We start from the raw sequence: 19,698 nt of genomic DNA, 5'->3' as shown, positions 1-19,698 counted from the left end.
TAAGTGGAGAGGATATCTCGTGAATATGCCGGTTACCCCACCACACGATCTACCTTCGTTACACGGCATGGGGACACGCATACGCAACACGCAAACGTGACAGCATGCGTGCCCCACCACGTGTCGGGCGGCAAATTCGAAATTGGGTTCTTGTAAGGATTAGGGTTCTTTCAAATCATCTAGGGTTCTTCCAATTCATCACCTACAAAACCGTGAGCCTTTTCGCTAGCACACATGAGGGTGACGATCGCTTCAAACCCCGCCAAGGGCTGATACAAAGTAAATTCGTACTTCTCTACTGCCTGGGGAAGAACTCCAGCATCGCTGCCAAGCTGGAGATGGAACTCGTAAACATTCACGAACTTCGTGCCACAAACGACTCCGTACGCCAGATCTCTCGAGGCCTGGTGCTGCTGGATCTTCTGCATGCCCTGGATCAATCTCCCCAGCGCCTCCGCGAACTCCATCTCATCGCTCTGCACTTGCAGCATCCACACCACCCGCGACCATTCCCTCTCTTTCGAATCATGAGATGTTTTGGCGAGTTTCATGAAGTAGAAGCTCCCGACGTAGCATTCGTCGTCGCGAAGAGCGTATGGAACCGTCGCCTCCCTGACAATTGTCCTGAGGACCGCGCGGTAGCCATAGAGAGCCTCCACCTCCTTCTTTCGGAAATCTAAGGCTTCGGCATCATCCTCTCGCATGTCTGCCTTTGCCAGATCCAACCACGTCTTGTTGCGGAATTCCTTGTGGAGCCGATCCAGCAGCTCCTGGCTCGCATATCCCCCGTCGAAAATCGCCAGGTCGGACGACTTGATGTCCACACGCGACGCCGCTAGCGCACTCATCGCCACGGGAGTCGATATTCCTGCCATCGACAAGATAATTCTTTGAAGGCCAAAAAGATTCACCAACCTGAGCGTATGATCTCTTTCTCCAGCAGCACCTTGCACACCCATTCCGAGACGCCCATATCGAGAAGCTTGCCGGCATGGAATTTCCGCAGCTGTTCTCCTCTGTGGATGCCACTCGCGGCGAGCAGCGATTGCAGCTCCTCTTGTTCGCGTTTTGGGACGCTCGGCGCCACTAACCCCAGAAGATCGCCTATCAGGGACGTTCTCACCTTTCCTTTAAACGCCAACTGAGCCTTCCATGCCGCAAGTGCGTCGTTGCTTGTAGTCGCCATAGCCAAGTTACGAGAGTTTTTAGGGTTCGAGTATTTATACTTTCCGAAGAAATAAAGGGCATCTGGATTCCCAGGGAGTTTACAAGCGAAGGAAAAACTCTGGCATTGCTTTTTGGCGAACGAAGACAATGTGTTCCAGAAAGGAAGATCTTTTACTATTTCATCCAAGGAGAAACGAGAAAAAACATGAGAAGCGAGTTCTTGGTGGTTCACCGCCGCTACTGCTTGAGCTCGGCTTTCTTCTTCTGCCATAGCCGATCCAGCGCACTGTCCACATCTCCCTGGAAAGAGCACGAAAAAGAACTCAGAGCTCTCGAAGAGAAGAGAAAGTCGCGGAGATTTACCTGAGATCGGACAGCGCCGCAGAAGGCGAATGTGGTGTACTTGCCGATGTAAACTCCCTGGGAATCCAGATGCCCGACATTGATCTGCACGGACGCGTGATCCTTGGAAGTGATGAGCCTGTTGGTCGACGAGCTGCGCAAGAAAATCAATCGCGCTGATGAGAGCGGCCACAAAGGAAGCGGGAGATTCGCGCTTACCACTTCCTGGGGATGTAGAGATCGACGTTCTCGCCCTCCTCGTTCTGCATGATGGCGCTCTTTCTCCTCCTCAGCCGCAGCACAACGAAAGAACCCTAATGATACCCTAGATCTGCGAACAAACGGCTGCGATTCAAGTTTTTCAAGTCTTCATGGTTTAGGGTTCTTTAGCATATCTTTTTTATTTTATTTTGGCATGGCTTGCGAGGCTCGGGGATCCAGGGCGGTCTTCGTCGATCCAAGATTCTCAGCGGGCAAGGAAGGGATTCCACGAAGATTTCGAGTGGAATGGAGCTCTCTGCAGCGGAATGGGAGAAGAGGATCGCATTTGCGATCCTCTTTTTCCTTGGCGCAGCGTCGCACGGCACTGAATGATAGGTTTAGCTCTGTGGCGAGGCGATTTGAGCCCGCATTGTCGAAAATCCTGCGTCGGATCGAGGGATCGCGCCGTGTGGATGAGCTTTCCGTGAGGTACGATCCAGATGCCATTTCTTCGTATTTCCAAGCACGGCCATTTAGAGTGATTGCGAGAGTTTTAGCTGTAGCGTCCGAGTGCTCCTTGTTTATCTTAAGCATTGTGCTTGACAAGACTTTAGATAAGTCGAGAGAGAACGAGAGGCGTCGCGCTGCCGAATTCTTGCTGCTCATCACTAAGCTCGGGCCGACTGCTATCAAGGTACGCAAATTCATGTTTTCTCCCCTTTTGTTCGGAAGCTCATCAATTGTTTCGGTGTTTTTCGATAGATTGGCCAAGCTTTGAGCATTCGACCCGACATGGTATCCACTGCTTACTTGGAGCAGCTCCAAAAGCTTCAAGACAAAGTGTCTCCATTCTCGAACGAGTTGGCTACGCGAATGATCGAAAAGAATATTGGAAACGATGTTTTCTACGACATCTCATCGGAGCCAATTGCTGCGGGCTCTTTGGGCCAGGTACGCTGCGTACAAAACTTGGTATTCTCTAGGGAATGTGAAATCCATCTTTCAGGTGTATAAAGCTCGACTGAAAAGTAATGGCGACGTCGTTGCTGTCAAAGTACAGAGGCCCGGAGTGCTCCAAGTCATAGCTTGCGATCTTTTTATTTTGCGACTAGTCGCAGGCACTTTACAGCGCATGTTAAAGTCTCACACGGACTTTGTCGATCTTCTGGACACATGGGCTTTGCGGTTTTTTGACGAGCTTGACTATTTCAAAGAGGTTTGTTCCACGGTCATTTCAGTGTTTGCATCTTACGTTATTTAGCAGGCCAATAATGCGCAAAGATTTATAAAGAGTATGTCTCCAGTTCCGATGGTTGTGATCCCCAAAGTTTATATGGAGTATACATCTGGTCAGGTAACAAAGTTTTTCTCGTGCTTGTACTTCCCATTTGTTTTACGTTCTCCTTTAGGTTCTCACGACAAAATGGATTGATGGAGAGAAGTTATCGGAAATCAGAGAAGCGAATGCATTGTCTCTGGTAAATACTGCTCTGACTTGCTATTTGTTTCAACTTCTCGAGAGTGGTTTCCTTCATGCGGATCCTCATCCCGGAAACCTTCTGCGGACCGAGGATGGACGCCTTTGTATCTTAGACTATGGATTAATGACAGAGGTGGGCTTACCGTTTCAATTTCTTGTTTTTTTTCATTGCCATTCGAATAAACATTGTTATCCACAGCACAGGTTACAGAAGAACGGCAGTTAGCAATGATTGAATACCTGGCACATGTAGGAAACTCCGATTACGTTGGTGTAGCCGAAGATCTTGTGAAGCTGGGTTTCTTGCCAGATCAAACTGATCCTAGAATGACTACTACAATAGTACCAGAAGTTACTCAAATTTTTACGGAGCTACTCCGTGGTGGCGGCGCACGAAAGGTTAACATGCAAGAGGTAAGTTTATTTTTACTTGATTCTTTCTGCTAATTTCTCGTGTCACAGATATCCAATGGCATCGCAAAAATCTCCAAAGATTATCCTTTAGTTGTTCCATCGTACTTTTCACTGATCATTCGCGCATTCTCGCTGTTGGAAGGGATTGGCCTTGAATTTGATCCAGACTACACTATCACAAAGGAGTGTTATCCATATGTCGCGAAGCGTCTAGTCACCGATGACAGGTTTGGCAACCACTTTGGCTGTAGGTTGAATAACACGTACTCATGGTTACAGCTCTCGAATGCGAAAAGTTCTCAAGTACTTTTTGTACTCCGAGAACAATCAGCTCAATGTGACAAGACTGGAGTATATATTTACCAGCTTTCAGGACTTTCAGAAGCTCATGTCTCTTGAGCAACACAGCAATGATTTTCCAGACGATTTTGCCAAGCAATCAGTGTCTCTGCTACTTGATCCTAAAGGAAGCTTTATTCAAGAGCTTGCGCTGGCTGAGGTATGTTTTTGTTTTGGTAAAGATCCTCTAAAACATTTTCTTTCAGTTCGTGCGTTTGGTTGATGCCTTGTCTCGAACTGCTCATCTCCAAGTTTGGCAGTTTTTCTCTTCTGTTTTAGGACTTCCTATTCCAGGTTTCATTATTGGTGCCATACACTTGTCTCAAGAAGATAAAAAGTCTATAGAGACACTTCAGCGACTGTGGCCTTGGCTGCAACCTTACTTGTTCTCGGACAAATCTGGTGCAGGTAAGTGACATTACTTGGCCTGCCCAAACAAATGTGTCAACTAATTGTTGCCTCTGCAGCATTGGTCGATCTTGCTCGTCAAATCATTGGCGTGGCACCAGACATGTATCGCCACAGCTTTATTCTGTCTCAGAAGTTCGTTATCATGCTTCTACAAAGGCAGGCTCTCCGCTACGCTGACGAACTTACAGGGAAAAGCCTTGGAGTGGCCGAGTGGGACAAGGATCCTGCAGCATTGGTTCGCAAGCTTCCATGGTATGAAAATATCTCTGATGGGCCTCTTACCTGTTTGCTGTTATCGCCTTATAGGACATAAATCTGTCTAAGAGGCACCACATTATGGCGATTAACAGTTTGTGCCGACATCTGGCTCTTCCGGAGTTAGAAGCTCGGTCCTTAGTTAACACTCTCAGCAAATTGGATGCAGACTGCTAAACAAAGTTCGTCTAGCCGGGAAGATATGTGTAACAAGAGTTCGACGGCACGCTTCCGGTACGAAATTGTTTAGTTGGAGGCTTGGGCTGACAAACTCTACAGGCTTTCACAACGAATCAGTTTATTCCAGACAGACGGTGACGGCGCAGATGCGACTTATTGGAGCAAATGACACCTTCTCTCGACAATCCATGCGCAAAGGCAGGACTTGTTGGGAACGCAACTACGCGGCTAATGTAGACGTTCATTTTCAGGCTCGAGAGCGAAAAACTGGAATTTTGTCTGCACGGTACCTTCCCAAGGTTTTGTCGAAGTTGAAGTTGACGTGGTATAGCTTTGCTATGAGTTCGACTTCAGGACGCAGCGAACAACTGTGACTTAGTCCGGCAACTCTTTACATTCGTGACTTGAGGTAAACCTCCCTTCTTCTTTTTTCGTGCTTGACACCCTATGCGCCTTGCCGAAGTTTCCAGGACTTTCAAAGGAATGGTCTGTGATCTTGTGATTCCGTCACAACGCTGTCGCATTATCCAGGTTCTCGTCATTCATCTAGAAACCGCATCTCTTTCGTTTCTGACCGGGTGCTTCTTGCCGGCCTACGATACCACCAGTATTATCTACCCAGCGGGAGGGCTTCACTTAGATCCGGTCAGCGAAACGAGGTTCTTTTCGTTTTAGGAGAGCTCTGTGACGCAGCCAAAGCTTGAATGGTCGTCTTTGGTCGGCCTGTTGGTGTCACAGCTCCCTCGGGCAGCTGACATAGACCCGAGCCGCCCGCTCCGCTCCTCTCGCAGCTCCAAGTTCTCCGCTCATGACAGGTTGACAAATGGAGTGGAATGTCAACCCCCTAGATTCCACAGGGCTTCCAGCAAAGCAAGCCAGCAAGGTTAGTATAGTCTCTCTTTTATTCTTCCTTCTTTACGACTTTCTTTTCTAACTTTTTTTTTTTGTTTGTCTGGGCTGTGTCAAGATTCATGTGATTCCAGTCAAAGCTGCCTCTGCCGGACTTCAATCCTCACATGCGGGCAGCGTGGCATAAAAAACGTAGAAATATACGGCGCGATGGATTCATTCAACCGAATAGAAACCGATTTTGTTGACCTTGCCCGTGAAATCCACTGAAACAAGAAAGAGAGCAAGAAGAAAAAAAAAAAGGGAACATGACCACTTGTTCGTAGCCTTTGTTGTTGTAGTCTTCAATTGGGAGTAGAAATGCTTGGGCTAGCTCGTGTTGCTGGATCCAACTTGGAAAAGAAAAAAGCAAGCAAGCATGTTGTCGTACTGCACCGAAGAAAAAAAAAAATCTTACGTACGGCATTTGATCTTCCAGATGAGATTTTAGATCCAAATCCTCTGAGTGGACTGTAAACACTTCATATTCAATCTCCAAGAGCATGGGACCCAAGACGGTACGTAGACCGTATAGTACTCCCATCCAAGGGGAAGAGATTCGAGCAAGCATTTCTTTCGTATAGATCCATCCAGGCGGTTGGATAGATTCCAATCCAACGGAGGGCAGCTGGGGGATCGTGTTTTTGAGTGATTGAACATTGTAATTTAATGCGGAATCTCAACCGTTTGTGATTGATTTATTCTAACTAGCATGCCTGTTTGGATCCAATTGCTTTGGTTTTTTAAAAATGGGCGAGAGATCAATGTTTTTTCGAGATGAGCACGACTTTGTTGTCAAGCCTGCAGTGCTGGGAATGGTATTTAATCGTAGGATCATATCAGTACCAACTTGGAAAGCTTGTTTACACCTAAATGTGTCACAAACAACTAGAAAGAAAAGCTGAGATTAAAAAATGGTGGACGAGCTAATCCATGTCTGGTAAAGAGCATCAAAGAGCTTCTAACGTGGCAGCAGGCTCACGGAGGCATATTAAAATTGGATCAGGCAACAAGCCATAGAAACAATCGCTCTTGTGGCCGACAAGAACACGAACACGAAGAGGCCCTCATCGTGTTCTTTGTTGTTACTGCTGGAATTCCACCTTTGCGCCTCAAAAACGACGACGTGATGAACTGTAAATCTCCGAGTTGAACTGGAAAGCTGTGGTTCTTGGCTTGTATTTACTATAATATCCGTAAATAAATTATAAAAAAACTTGACAACGGGATCCAGATGATTCGTGCCAGATCTTACAACGAGATTTTAATTTTTTTTTTTCTTGATGCTCCATCTGGTACCATGGACTGTCTTTGTTTTTGTCACTGATCGCTACTTCACTTCCCCATGTGGGTGATTTCGATTCCTCAAGCTCTCGGGTCTGGAGATTTCTGATTTTCTTAATGGCACGACAGGATCTAAGGTGTCACGCAAAGGCCCATGATTTTGCTGGCTCCCAGTTCATGAGATTGATCACATGATCGAATTTATATAAATTTTTCTTTGTGTATACCATGTGAATTTACATAGGGTTTGTTGACCAACAGAATCTCTCTCTCCTGACCTCTCGGCTTCTCCAGAAGCCAGAAAAGCAAAAATATATTTGATATTTTCTTTTTCTTTTCTATTATATTTGACATGACCAGCGTTTAGGAAGATCGGGAGGTAAAACAATCTCACGACCTTGCTTGACACGGCTCCACGATTCTCGCGGAGATTCCATATCATTTTGCGTTTAGACTATTCCCGGAAATGCAACAGGGGAATCAACCAGTCCACCCGCACCACACATTCTCTCATCCCATTCGAGCTCTCGAGTCCTCGAAAAGTTTTCCCCTTAGAAAACCAATTTTTTGCGCTAGCTTAAGCAGTTGTGTGGTGGCCTGTGGCGTGCTTGGAGATTCCAGCGCTTTCACACGACCAACGGCGAGCTATGCCACACAAAAGCTTTAAGAGCTGGCGTGATCCTTAAACAATTCGAAAAGCCACCATTGGGCATTTGAATGCGTCCATCCCAGTTCTTGGCAATTTGTCATTCGACCCATCCATCACCAATAGAAAATCTCCAAAAGCCCCGCTAGAGAAACTTGCAGGAGTTTAACACCGAATTGGATTCTCCTCTCTGTGCAGCGAATATCCGGTGGTCGCGCCAAACTTTCAAAAAGCAAATGTGTTGCACATGGGAAAATAGGGCACATAAAGGAAGATTTGGCCCCCCAATTCCTCAATGCCACAGATATGATGCTCCCTCCCTCTCAACACCTCACCACTAGGGGCGCGCCACGTCACGCCATGTGGCGCGAGATCACAAGGCGGGAATATTCACATCCACTTTTAGGGCTGGTGGCCCATTTTGGGCAAAGATGGGGGGGCCAAAACGCCCATCTCTCTGACACGACGCTTTGCTCTAGGCATGACTTTGCCTGGCTGGCGGGAGGGGATTTTCCCGTCCCCGGCATTTTAACCAACAAGTGGGAAAGGACTTTTAAAGGCGCTGTCGAAAGTGCCCCCCGCCGGCACCATGTCATAGGCACCACCCAGTCCAAGTTGCGCGAGAGTGACGTGGCGCGTGTGTTGTTGGATATTTCGGGGACGCCGGCTTTAATGCGCACTTCCCCTCCCTCCACGTCATGTCATTCCGCCACCCTTGGGACGGGCCAATTAAATGACATGCGCTTTAGCTGCTGCCCGGCCCGGCCAGTCCCGGCCCCGGTCAATTCCCTCGTTTTCGTTTTTTTTTACCACGGCCTTTGGCGCGCCCCGACCGGCGCCGCGAAGGAAGGCCCGTACCGTCCGTACTCATTGCCACCCTGTCAGCGCGTGCCGACAGCCCATTTCGCGCCATTGCCCGTGCACGTGCTTAGCTGGCTGCCAGCTGGCGGAATTTGAAGCGACGGGGGCGACGGCCGTTAACTTAAAGGGTGACGGCCCGGACGGGCTACGGTAGCCCCACCTGGTGGGCGTAACCGGCTGCAGCCCGTACCGGTTGCTGGCCACCGGCGGCACCGGTTTGCGCATTTACCTAACTCTCAGGAAAACGGCCGCCGCCCTGTAACGTCCCCGCCGGTCGGCGCCGCATTAAAATCAACCATTTAATTTTCCGGCCGGTTGATTTTCCCGCCCTTTCGCTATTTCCCCGCTAAATCTGCGTGTGCCACGTGTCACGCCAGTATATGGTTAACAGCTCCAAACAAATGGCTCTAAATGTGGCTGGCAGACTACTTAACAAGGAAGAACCCTAAAGATAAAAGTGGCCCGCCTTAACATTACAACAGAGTTCTTCCACAGCGAGGAGAGAGAGAAAAGAGAGGAGCCGCCGCGAGAGATCGCGCGCGTTTTCGCTGGAATCCAGGGAATTTCTGGATTTCGTCGGATTTCAGATTTGCTGCGCGCTGGGAGGTGATTTTGGTGTGATTCCCGGTGGTAGGCGGCGCGGGCGCACAGCAGCCGGGCAGCCAGCCACAGGTCGGGAGAAGAGAGGGGTTTTGGAAGCGCTGGAACTGGCTCATCGCAGGTGGAGAGAGTGGAGGCCCTGATTTCGTGGAAGAATCTCGAGATCTCTGGTCTTCTTAGAGATTTGGTTCTTCGTAGAAAATGGTTGCGGCGGTGGCTACTGGAAGGGGCTGGCCGTATTTCGATCCCGAGTATGAGACGCTGGCCGCCAGGATCAATCCTCCAAGGTTCGCTCTCACCAAAAAAAAAGAAAAAAAATTCTTGCTGACTGATTTCGTGATGGTCTTCTCAGAGTTGTGATCGATAACAAGGTTTCGGAGCACGCCACCATCATCAAGGTGAGCTCTCGCGAACCATTTCCTTTTTTTTTCTCCTTTTGTTCTTAAGATTTGCCTCTTTTTCTTTCCAGCTTGATAGCTCAAACCGGCATGGGATTCTTCTCGATGTCGTCCAGGTCCTCACAGATCTCGACCTGTCGATACTCAAGGCCTTCATCTCCTCCGATGGTGGATGGTTTATGGACGGTAAGTCTCCATTCTCTTACGATCAAGCATCTCAAGCGAAGCTCTTACATGTTTGTTTTCTCCCCTCTTTCAGTCTTCCATGTCACAGATCGTGATGGGAACAAGCTCTCCGACGAGAAGGTCATCGCCCACATCGAGCATGTATGTAGAACTCTTCCTTCTCCCACATCAATCTTCTTTGCCTCGCTAACAACGCTTGTAACTTTCCCATTCCAGGCTCTTGGCGAGAAAGGCGTATGCCAAGCGTATAGAACTTGCTCTGGAGCTCGAACAATTGGAGTCCAGTCGCTGGCTGAGCACACGGCCATCGAGCTAACCGGCAACGACCGCCCGGGTCTGCTTTCCGAGATCTCGGCCGTCCTCGCCAGCCTTGGCTGCAACGTTGTGGCCGCGGAGGTGTGGACTCACAACACAAGAGTGGCGTGCATGGTTTATGTGACCGACCACGAAGGCCATGGAGGTCCAGTGAAAGATCCCACCAAGCTCTGCCATATCAAACAGATGCTCGGGCAGGTGATGAAGGGCGATTCGCTCGACGGCAAGACTGCCAGGACGGACTTTGCCATGGGACTTACTCACACGGAGAGGAGGCTCCATCAGATGATGTCCGCGGACAAGGAGGAGGAGATGGAGGTAGCAGAAGAGGAGGCCGCGTTGAGCCCGGCCCCGACTTCCATCTCGGACTCGGTCGACTACAAGGGGAGGCCGACCGTAACAGTCAAGAATTGCGTGGAGAAAGGCTACTCGGTTGTCACGGTGCAGTGCGCGGACCGTCCCAAACTGTTGTTCGATACCGTGTGTACGCTCACCGACATGGAGTATGTGGTTTTCCACGCCACCATCGACTCAGAGGGCCCGAATGCGTTCCAGGTACTATTTTTCGCTCTGATTGTTTTCCTTTTTCCTTTTATGTTTTCTTTCATGTTTTTCTTCGTGTTGGTCTTTGCGTGTTTTTCTTTCGCGGAAGTGTGTTGTGTGACTTGGACTGTGTTTTGTTTATTGTCGCTTTGACGCCGGCTTGACTTGGTGCTACTCGCAAAATGGATCTCTTGGAAGTTGTCTTGTGTGTTCCGCGGGTGTTTGCGAGTGGAATCTGGAGCTTGTTCTGGACGCTTGCGGTGTCCGTTTTCGGATCTATGTCTGTTATGCGTGTTGCGAGGCCTGGTTGCCAAGCTTGTGTGTTTTTTCGATGTGTATGATCGGTTTCTCTTGTGCTTTTGGACTCACGCTGGCCCTGTTTGTTTGATCCGCAGGAGTATTACATTCGGCATCTTGACGGATACACGCTCAATACCGAAACTGAACGACAAAGAGTCGTTCGCTGTCTGGAGGCTGCTATTCTACGTAGAGCTTCACAGGTACCAAGAGCTCCTCTTTTGTTCTTTTCTTCTCTTGGATCTGTATCTAACTAATTCCTTTCGGCATCAGGGCGTGAGGCTGGAGCTGTCCACACAGGACAGGATCGGTTTGCTGTCGGACGTAACCCGGATCTTCCGAGAAAACGGCCTGTCCGTGGCGAGGGCCGAGGTGACGACCCGAGACGACATGGCCGTGAATGTGTTCTACGTCACGGACGCCAACGGCGGGAGCGTGGACATGAGAGTGGTGGAGGCGATCCGGGAGGAGGTCGGGCTGGCCATCCTTAAGGTGACGCAGGAGAGATTCCCCCCGAAGATGCTCCATTCATCCCCGACCGAATCGGCCGACAAGTCGGCTGCTCGCTTCTCGCTCGGGAGCTTCTTCCGCTCACACTCGGAGAGACTTCTCTACACGCTGGGCCTGCTCAAGTCCTACACCTGAGGGGCGCTGTGTATATATTATTCCCCCGCCAACTCGTCGACGACTTCCATCGCCTGGGCTTCCGGAAGAAGGAACAAACAAACTTTCGAAGATCTGCGAAGAATTCCCGCTAGCTGCTGCTGCTGCTGCTGCTACCACCAGCCAAAATTTTCCTCCCTGAGCTTCTTCTCGTCTCTCCTCTGCTGAGAGAGTTCTTCCTTTTCTCTTATGTACATACGTCGGGTACAGGCTGGTGCCTGCGCTTTGATTCCTGTACATAGCTTCAAACGAGCGCTTGAAAGATAGAGAGAAAGAAAGAAGAAAAAGCAAAGCCTCAATCAAACAAGCCTCGAACGGCTTACCACCTTTCATTTCGTCTTCTATAAAGTGTAAATACTCTTTAATAGATATTATGATAGATTGTATAGATTAACAACAAGAGTTAAATTCCACTAGTCAACAATGTAGCAAAGCAAAGAAGATAAAAGAAATGGCGCTTGCCTGGAGTCCAGCCACACCACTGCCAACTCTCAGACCACCACTGCGCGTCCACCACTGCGTGAGGAGAGCCGAGGTGAGAAGGAGATTCCAGTGTCGGAGCCTGTTTGGATTCAAGAGCAAGGCGCCCAAGCTCGAAATCGTCCAGGCCGGGGACCCTGTCTTGCATGAGGCCGCGCGAGAGGTGCTACACTCCGAGGTGAGCAGCGACACCGTCCAGAACACCATCCAAGGCTTGATTGATGCAATGCGGGAGGCACCGGCCGTGGGTCTGGCCGCTCCCCAGATCGGAGTTCCTCTCCAGGTAGGCCGATAGCTCCAGGTTGCCATGCCTTCCCTTCTTCTCTTCCAGATAATTGTGCTCGAGGACACCGCCGAGTATATCAGCTACGTTTCCCGCGACGAGGCTCTTTCCCAGCAGCGAAAGCCATTCGAGCTCCTGGTAAGTTCCAGTCCAATCCTTTCCTTTTCTTCGGGAGCTCATATATCTGCCCAGGTGATCATCAATCCCATCCTCAGACCCACCACCAGTGCCACTGCCAGGTTCTTTGAAGGATGTCTCAGGTGATCTCGTCCAAACTTTACTTTCTGCCGCTGATCTTTCTTCCCTGCGAGCTCTTTTGCTGCCAGCGTTCATGGCTTCCGGGCGATGGTGGAGAGGCACCTCGACGTGGAAGTCACCGGACTGGACCGCGAAGGCAGGCCATTGAAAGTGGACGCTTCCGGCTGGCAGGCTCGAATCCTCCAGCACGAATGCGACCATCTCGCAGGGACCTTGTACGTGGACAAGTTCATCCCAAGAACTTTCAGGTCTGCCAAAAACTTGTCCATGCCAATGGCACGGGGCTGTCCCAGACCTGGCTTATGCTCAGTAGAACATGCGTCTTCCACTGTTTAAAACTTCTAGTTACCAGCTTTTATCATGCTCTAGCCTTGGGAAAGCAAAGACGAATTGGTTAGCTACGAGAGAATAAACAAAAATATACCTCCAAAGATATCATCAGGCTTGCAAAAGAATCGGGCCGATCCAGGAGCTAAACATGTCGCTCAATGCCACTTGAACTTCCTCCGAGCCGTGCTCACAAGCTATCAGCGTTGCCAGCAGCGGAAAAAATCTGAGCAGGTGCTTCTCAAACGATGACTCCTTCAGTCCGCCGACAGCTTGAAGCGTGGAAACCACGAGAGGAGCACGGGCACTCAGCTCACGCCTCCTAGACGAGCTGAGCGGAATCGACCAGAGAGGCTGAGCACTACTCTTGTCGCCGGAGTCCCAAGCAGCGGCAACACCGGTTGCGGTACAGAGGTACACTTGCAACACCTCCTCGCACAGTTCCACCAGGCGACCTTCCACTTCCGCGTCCTTTGCAAGCTCGGGCTTCAAGACCGATAGAGTCTGCAAGAGGTTGAGGTAGGCGTGGTATGACTCGCTTTCCAGACGCAGTAGTGGGGGATCAGACAGCTGCGTTGCCACCTTCACTTGCTGCAGCTTCGTTCGGAGTGCGATGTCACTGTTAACGTTGTGTGCATGCGCGGCCACAACGTGAAGGGTGTCCAGGAGAAGCATGCTGTGAGACGCTGCCAGGCGACTGCCGTGGTTCGTAAACAATTCGTTAACAGCCTGTAAAGCGAAGAAAGGCATGAGCAAAGAGAATGATGGAAGTCTGATTTAGTACCTGAACTAAGAGAAGCTGGACAGCAGTTCTGCACTTGTAGTCCGAGAGTGCTGCTTGGAGTCTAGTCATTTCCTCGGCCATGGCATCGTTCTCTGTTTTATATCCTTGAATAGCTTTCTGAAGCTCGATATCTTCCAGGCACTCCATAACTTTGCTCATATCTGGGAGAGTGCCTTCGGCGGCCTCTTGCAGTGCGGCAAGAACTTCGTCCCACTTCTCATCCGTGAATAAATGCCCTGTGTGACTCATCAGCCTCACGAACGCGGCTACTCCAATTGCAGCCAAACTCTGGTGCGGTCTCTTTAGAAAGCCCGTAAGTAGCAGCAGTATTCTCCCTAACAGATGGGCGACCACCGGATAGAACTTTACGAACAAGTCCACCACAAGCTGCAGGGCCAGGGTACAAGTCTCGTACAGCCACGCATCCATTTCAAACTCTGGGTGATCATCTTCCGCTGCTTGTAAGGGCTCGATTGCTCGCCTGACATAATCAAAGAGAGGAAGTAGAACCGAGTCAAAGACTCGCTCCCAGAGCGCTGGAGAGAACATATGTCCGTGCGACCGCAATATATCGAAAAGCACTTCCAAAGCACTTTTGCGAATTTCAGGCCGAGGATCGAATGTCAATTCCGACAAGCCTAGAGAAGATCGAAACACAGAAAGTATGAGACACCTTCCACAATCAACGGAAAAAACAAACTTACCTGCTAGCAAGGGAAACCAAAAATGCAAATCATCATCCCGATCAGTAAAAGTCGGTTCAGACATATCACCATTTGCCACGCGATCTTCCTTCTTTACGTATGCACCAAGCTCGCCCTCCGCCAACTTGTGCGCACAGAACCTCAAAAATGCAATAGCATTCAGGCTGATGTCGTTGTTGAATCTGCTATTTGTGAAAGCGATGAGACAGTTAACACAGTCTGTGAACGTTGTCGTCTCTGTCTCCGTGATGAACGAGAAATACTCCCGGACAATTTTTTCGATAGTCTCAAAAGCCAGAAGCACCATACTCTTGTGCTCGTCTGTAGCTGCCGTGGTAAACACCTAGAAAATGACAGTCAGCTTGTGCATGCGAGGTATGAGAAAAACTTACCATGAACATAATCTTCCAGCCAGACTTCACGTTTTTAACGCGCGCAAAAACCATTTGCGACACGCAGCGAATCACCAGCTCCCGAATTTCAACAGAATTACTCTTCCGCATAACCACAACAAAAGGTTTCAGGAACTGGTTCTGGAAGTTGTAATTTGCCAGCTCTTCACGTTCCAGAAACTTCATTGCCAGTTGACGCAATGAATCCATTGCATACATTGCAATGGACAAGTTGTCAGAACACCCAACCGTGACGAAGTAGTCGGAGAGAACGTTCCAGATTCGCGACCAAACGAGTCTGATGCGGTTCATGTTGAAATGCCTGCAAAAAGCGTAATTTAGAAAATTGAGACCAGAAAGAAGCCACAGATTACTTACGATATTTCAACAATTTTGGTGAGGCTGAATACCCGAGGATCAGTTGGAGATCGTAGCTCCTCCATCGAAACTTTACAAAGCGCTTTTACAAAATCCACAATTGCCTCGCCGTTCAATCGGTCGCTGCGGGTAAATATCTTGTTCATCTCGAAGCTGCCAATCTGCTCCAGCATGTTGAGATTCGAAACCAAGTTGTTCATCTGCTCAGCAGTAACAGACCCAGCCGAATTTCCTCCAACTCCAGCACTTTCATACGATCCTCTTCTTGCGGCAGCAGCAGCATATTGCATTCGTCCAGGCCATTTCCGCTTAAGCACAGGAAGGACAGGCGATTTCAGCTGCATTGTTTTGTCGGAGTCGGACTGCGGGGCGGCGAAAAAGGTGGCATCAGGAGGAGCGCCTTCACCAATAAGATGGAGATGCTCAAAGCGAGAAACACACGTCAGGACGTGTTCCCAGGCTTCCTGTAGATAGTTTCCATCTTCATCAGCAATGGATATCACCGCCTGCAGCATGGAATTACATTATGAGTATGAAAAGAGGAGAAAGAAAAAATACCTTAATAGAGTCTATGTTCTTCTGTTTTATATCAGCGGGCGAATGAAGATATGTGAATTTCGCTAGCGAAGTCACGAATGCGTCGCGCTCTGTCCGCATAGACATAATAGAAGTAACGCGGATTGCGTATCGAAATCCCTCGAGACACTGAAAAGTGATAACTTCGTCTTCACTCTTCTCCAGTGGAACACTGAAGGCTGCAAGCATTGGAGCCCATGTAACTTCGACCATGGGCCTTAAGATCTCCACATCAGACGGTGAGTAATAGACAGAGCTGCAAGAAAGTTCAAATAAGTTCTCAGAAATATAAGAAAAAGAAAAGCTCTTACCCCGATTTGCCAGCCTTCTCTTTCAGCTGCTGTTGCATGTTCTTTATAATATCATCGCTCGTTTCCTGCAGTCTGTCTTCCTTGGGCCTACGAATAACGATGTTCAAAATACTCTCGATGCCGAGTATCCTGTTTGTAGGCTTGTTTGTTGGGACAAGACTGTCGGCCTTCATCTTTATCTCGCACTTAACAATACGATCGTATAAAGCACTCATAAACTCCTCGGGTAGATCATTTCCATCGTCAATCCCCCGGTTGTTCTTCATAAACTCCGCTTTTGTCATCTGCAGTTAACCGTTGGCAGAAGTAAAAGGAAAACAGTATACTTACTTTGGATTTAACCATCGGATTGTGTGCGTCAGTGTTCAGTAGAATAACAGAGTATGCAAGCACGTAGGCGGTATCCGCACTGGTAAAGGCCTTGGGATTACATTTGCAGTATCGCTCTGCAAACTTCTCCATGATACGATCAATTTTTTGTGCTTCTCCTGGAAGTCTGAATCCTTGCAAAAAGATTCTGATGGCCTCGTCAAACTCCATTCCTTGGAAATTGAAGGAGTCAACGTAGGCATGCATAACCTTTAGAGGCAGCTCGTCATTTTCTCCCAGATAGTCTCCGATAACAGTCTTGTCCAGGCCGGTTGAACTTAATAAAAATCCTGCTATCTCCTTCGGCGAATCGCCGATCTTCTTGGCATTAATCAGGAACTGAATGCCTTTGCTAGGCTTCCGATTGAAAAGGGAAATGCCTTCCTGCAGTTTTCTAGCGTGAGAATATGATAAGAAGCATAGAACTTCAGTACCTGAAACTCCAACTTGTAAGCACGCCGTTGCTCAAAAGTTGCCACTTCAGACGTTTCTGAAGAGATTTCGGAGACGCGAGACTCAGCACCATCGCCATTTTCCTCAAAACCATTGTGACCAACGGAATTAGATTCACTGGTGCTGTCAGTTTGATCCAAACTTCTCAGGTAGGCTGCATCTGACAACCTAAGCTGCCTGTTGGCCCAGTCCCCCATCGATCGTAGCACGCCAACAAGAGATTTCATTGCAGCAAGCTTCATAGCGGCATCTTGGATAGGAGTCAAACTGCTCTCCACGCCCGGAGGTACACCTTGAGCAGTTTTAAGTAGTCCATTTACCAGCCTAGAAAATAGCAAATTATCAGCGAAGAACATGAATTCAATCGAGGCATACCTTTCAAAAATGTTGTGGGAATCGACGTCGCAGTCATAGTTAACGAACAGGTCGACGAGAACTTGCGGGTCCACGCAAAGCTTATCTAGGAACCGAATGACTATCATCTTCTGCTGGTAGTTTGGTTGAGCCACGTTCTCGAGCACTCTAAGAACGATCGGCGGAAAAAAAACACCCACTTCAGCCTTGAGTCCTGCTCTGAATCTCAAAAGCAGACTCATAAAGATCGAGCAGGATAGTTGGAAAATATTCATCAGCTGTATACCACTGTTTCTCAGAAGTGACAAACAGAGGTATTGCCGTATGGCGCCGACAAACCTGCATTTCCAGCAACCAAAGCGTCAATCGTGAGGAACTCAAAGAGAAAGAGAGAAAACGCCATACCTGTCGCTTGTACGGAAAACCGCACCAGCGTTCTCCAGCAGCAGCTTCAGAAGCTCCAGTGCTAAAATCTTGCCACGCAACGAGACATTATCCATGGCTTCCTGAGGAGCAACCTTCATGGAAAGTTTGCAAAGGGCCCGGAACACGAGGAACGCATCTCGCCTCAGCTTGTTCGTTATTTGCACGTCCAAGTCCCCGTCCTTGTCCAAATCTGCGTCCGCAAACTCCCCCCTTTTCCCCTCGAGAGCGTTCTTGTACATGCTGACTTCCCAGTACTTCGCGTCGAGCATGTCCCTGTCGGTCGACTCCAGAAAATCAGAGCTCCCGCTATTCTCCGTGGCCGCCGTGGACTCGAAAGCACCGTCGTGCTTCAGAGACTTGAACGACGTAGCGGGACTCAAGGCCACCTCGATGTCTTGCACCACCTTGGTGATAAAGCTCTGGACAAACTGCGTTGTGTTGGTGTCGGAAGAAGACCTCTCGGCTGGCTCCATGAGATCCGTCACAACAATGGGCTGGACGGGCACCGTGGACGAATCCGCCTCCATCCTCCTAAACACGATCACCAGCATCTGTGTGAGCGACGCCTTGGCCGTGGTCTGGTTTACTGGTGCCTTGCTCCCGAGGAAAACGTTGTAGCACGTCCGGACGGCCTTGAGCAAGCAGTCTCCATGGACTCGCAAAGTGGTCGAGGTCACAGCCGTGAGCAGCGTCTTGAGAACCAGGAGCTCGATCTGCTCGTCACCCAGCTCGTGACACTTGCAGACGTTGTCCATCATCTGGACGAGCACCAAAAACTCAGATCCACTCTCGGCATCCACCTCTCCCCGCAAGTGGCCGTGAGCGATGAGCTTCTGGATGCAATCCAGCGCTGGATCTGCCAACTTGGCCGACTGGCTGTCGCAGGCAGTGACGAGAGGCTGTAGAATGAGCTCGGCGGAGCTGGCATTGTAGCACACTGGCCCGTCGAAGAGGAAGCTCTCGAAAGCCCTGGCGTGGAACTTGGAGGATTCCAATCCCGCGGCGGCGGCGGCAGCTGCGGCGGCAGCTGCAGTGGAATTGCCATTCTCCTTGGCGCTGGGAGCATTGAGGCGCTCCTGCGCGGCCTTGCATTCCTGGACGAGCTTGCCGTGCCCACGCCACGACGTGTTCTTGACGATCCGGTCCAGCGCCGCGCCGATGAGCTTGGGGAGCCCTAGCCGCGGCTCCGCCACTGCATCCGTCGCCTCAGAATCCGCAGCTTCCCCCATGGCTGATAGAAATCCCCTGCGATCTAAACCCTAGCCATCGCTTACATGGAGGATCTGGTAGATCTGTGGCGCGCCATCACACAGCTCCGCCCTAGCTTCCCATCGCTCCCCCGCCTACCACTTAGACGGAATATGCAATTGCTGGAGAAATAGAATTTAGATGTAAAGGTTTTTAATTCACTGATAATAAAATGCTATGGCTTCCATTCTCCAGTTCGCTTCATCCTACTTTGCAAGAGCAAGTGCGATTCATCCTACTCAGTGCTTCTTCATGTTGTCCGCGCGCTCCACGTTCATTATCAGCTCTCGTCCACGATTTAAGTTTGCTATTTTCCTGACGAAATACCTAAAATTTGAAAATTGCATAAAGCCCCTATTTGCAAATATGCCGAAGTTTTAGAATTTTGCCTGTTTTTTCTATGAAAGCTAATAAAAAAGGGTTCTGATATGACATCGTATAGAATGCTCTTGGGGTGTTTGCACAGCAAATCTATCCAGAATTTCGATAGCAATTCCTTTACCACACCCAGCCCACTGCGAGGAGCACATTCTAAAACTTTGCATCACAGGCATTGGATCCAGCAATTAAGAACTCCCTGGTTCGATGGCCACACAGCAGTGTCCTCTCAAGCAAGGCCAATTGTTTCTCTACAACTTAATTGTCTTACCCATTCAAGACCCCCTACGAAGAGCTTCGAAAGCTCATCGAATAGCCCAGTTTAAGTGTCATCCACGACACACTGCTGTGCTTCTCCATTGGGTTGAAAACCCGGCGGGCATCAAGAATTGCCATTATACCGCTCCATGGTGAGGAGGTTGAAAGAACATCATCGACTTCGCAGTGATTGATGGCGATACTCCTCCCGCTGGTAACCACGGCAATGGCAGTGGCACCGGCCGCAGT

At 49.4% G+C, this 19,698-nt stretch overlaps 5 protein-coding genes across 7 annotated transcripts; 3 read left to right on the top strand and 2 right to left on the bottom strand.

Annotated features, from left to right (window-relative positions):
• Positions 1-1,319: 1,319 nt before the first annotated feature.
• Positions 1,320-1,862, bottom strand: LOC9656378 (40S ribosomal protein S21). Its single transcript, XM_002973773.2, has 3 exons — positions 1,729-1,862; positions 1,531-1,663; positions 1,320-1,467 (listed from the first exon to the last, which is right to left on the bottom strand). The coding sequence occupies exons 1-3, from the start codon at positions 1,776-1,778 to the stop codon at positions 1,405-1,407; spliced, it is 246 nt and encodes an 81-aa protein (XP_002973819.1). The 5' UTR covers positions 1,779-1,862; the 3' UTR covers positions 1,320-1,404.
• A 62-nt stretch (positions 1,863-1,924) lies between these two features.
• Positions 1,925-5,940, top strand: LOC9656377 (uncharacterized protein slr1919). Its single transcript, XM_002973964.2, has 15 exons — positions 1,925-2,404; positions 2,473-2,661; positions 2,717-2,926; positions 2,975-3,064; positions 3,120-3,323; positions 3,395-3,604; positions 3,653-3,831; positions 3,884-4,103; positions 4,150-4,351; positions 4,411-4,606; positions 4,661-4,843; positions 4,889-5,198; positions 5,253-5,320; positions 5,398-5,672; positions 5,757-5,940. The coding sequence occupies exons 1-11, from the start codon at positions 1,925-1,927 to the stop codon at positions 4,665-4,667; spliced, it is 2,187 nt and encodes a 728-aa protein (XP_002974010.2). The 3' UTR covers positions 4,668-4,843; positions 4,889-5,198; positions 5,253-5,320; positions 5,398-5,672; positions 5,757-5,940.
• Positions 5,941-8,894: 2,954 nt separating this feature from the next.
• On the top strand, positions 8,895-11,800 carry LOC9643014 (ACT domain-containing protein ACR3). Of its 2 annotated transcripts, XM_024678906.1 has the most exons (7): positions 8,895-9,355; positions 9,421-9,466; positions 9,538-9,652; positions 9,726-9,793; positions 9,869-10,522; positions 10,906-11,010; positions 11,081-11,800. In XM_024678906.1, exons 1-7 carry the CDS (start codon positions 9,270-9,272, stop codon positions 11,450-11,452), a joined length of 1,446 nt encoding a protein of 481 aa, XP_024534674.1. In that variant the 5' UTR covers positions 8,895-9,269; the 3' UTR covers positions 11,453-11,800. The 2 variants fall into 2 exon arrangements, with proteins under 2 accessions (XP_024534674.1, XP_024534673.1); XM_024678905.1 differs by having other exon boundaries at positions 9,726-10,522.
• A 21-nt stretch (positions 11,801-11,821) lies between these two features.
• Positions 11,822-18,938, bottom strand: LOC9643013 (brefeldin A-inhibited guanine nucleotide-exchange protein 2). 2 transcript variants are annotated; one of them, XM_002973772.2, is made up of 12 exons: positions 17,545-18,938; positions 17,161-17,478; positions 16,767-17,109; positions 16,294-16,716; positions 15,964-16,247; positions 15,635-15,908; positions 15,077-15,582; positions 14,699-15,020; positions 14,307-14,649; positions 13,603-14,240; positions 12,916-13,547; positions 11,822-12,861 (listed from the first exon to the last, which is right to left on the bottom strand). In XM_002973772.2, exons 1-11 carry the CDS (start codon positions 18,792-18,794, stop codon positions 12,930-12,932), a joined length of 5,319 nt encoding a protein of 1,772 aa, XP_002973818.1. In that variant the 5' UTR covers positions 18,795-18,938; the 3' UTR covers positions 11,822-12,861; positions 12,916-12,929. The 2 variants fall into 2 exon arrangements, with proteins under 2 accessions (XP_002973818.1, XP_024534669.1); XM_024678901.1 differs by lacking the exon at positions 11,822-12,861 and having other exon boundaries at positions 12,863-13,547; positions 17,545-18,937.
• Positions 11,869-12,835, top strand: LOC112347661 (peptide deformylase 1A, chloroplastic-like). Its single transcript, XM_024678907.1, has 4 exons — positions 11,869-12,233; positions 12,282-12,371; positions 12,426-12,493; positions 12,560-12,835. Exons 1-4 carry the CDS (start codon positions 11,922-11,924, stop codon positions 12,825-12,827), a joined length of 738 nt encoding a protein of 245 aa, XP_024534675.1. The 5' UTR covers positions 11,869-11,921; the 3' UTR covers positions 12,828-12,835.
• Positions 18,939-19,698: the final 760 nt, after the last annotated feature.

Source organism: Selaginella moellendorffii, unplaced genomic scaffold (assembly GCF_000143415.4).
Source record: "Selaginella moellendorffii unplaced genomic scaffold, v1.0 SELMOscaffold_23, whole genome shotgun sequence".
NCBI lineage: Eukaryota > Viridiplantae > Streptophyta > Lycopodiopsida > Selaginellales > Selaginellaceae > Selaginella > Selaginella moellendorffii.
Note: the sequence above shows the minus strand (reverse complement) of the source record. Positions and strands in the feature narration are given on the sequence as shown.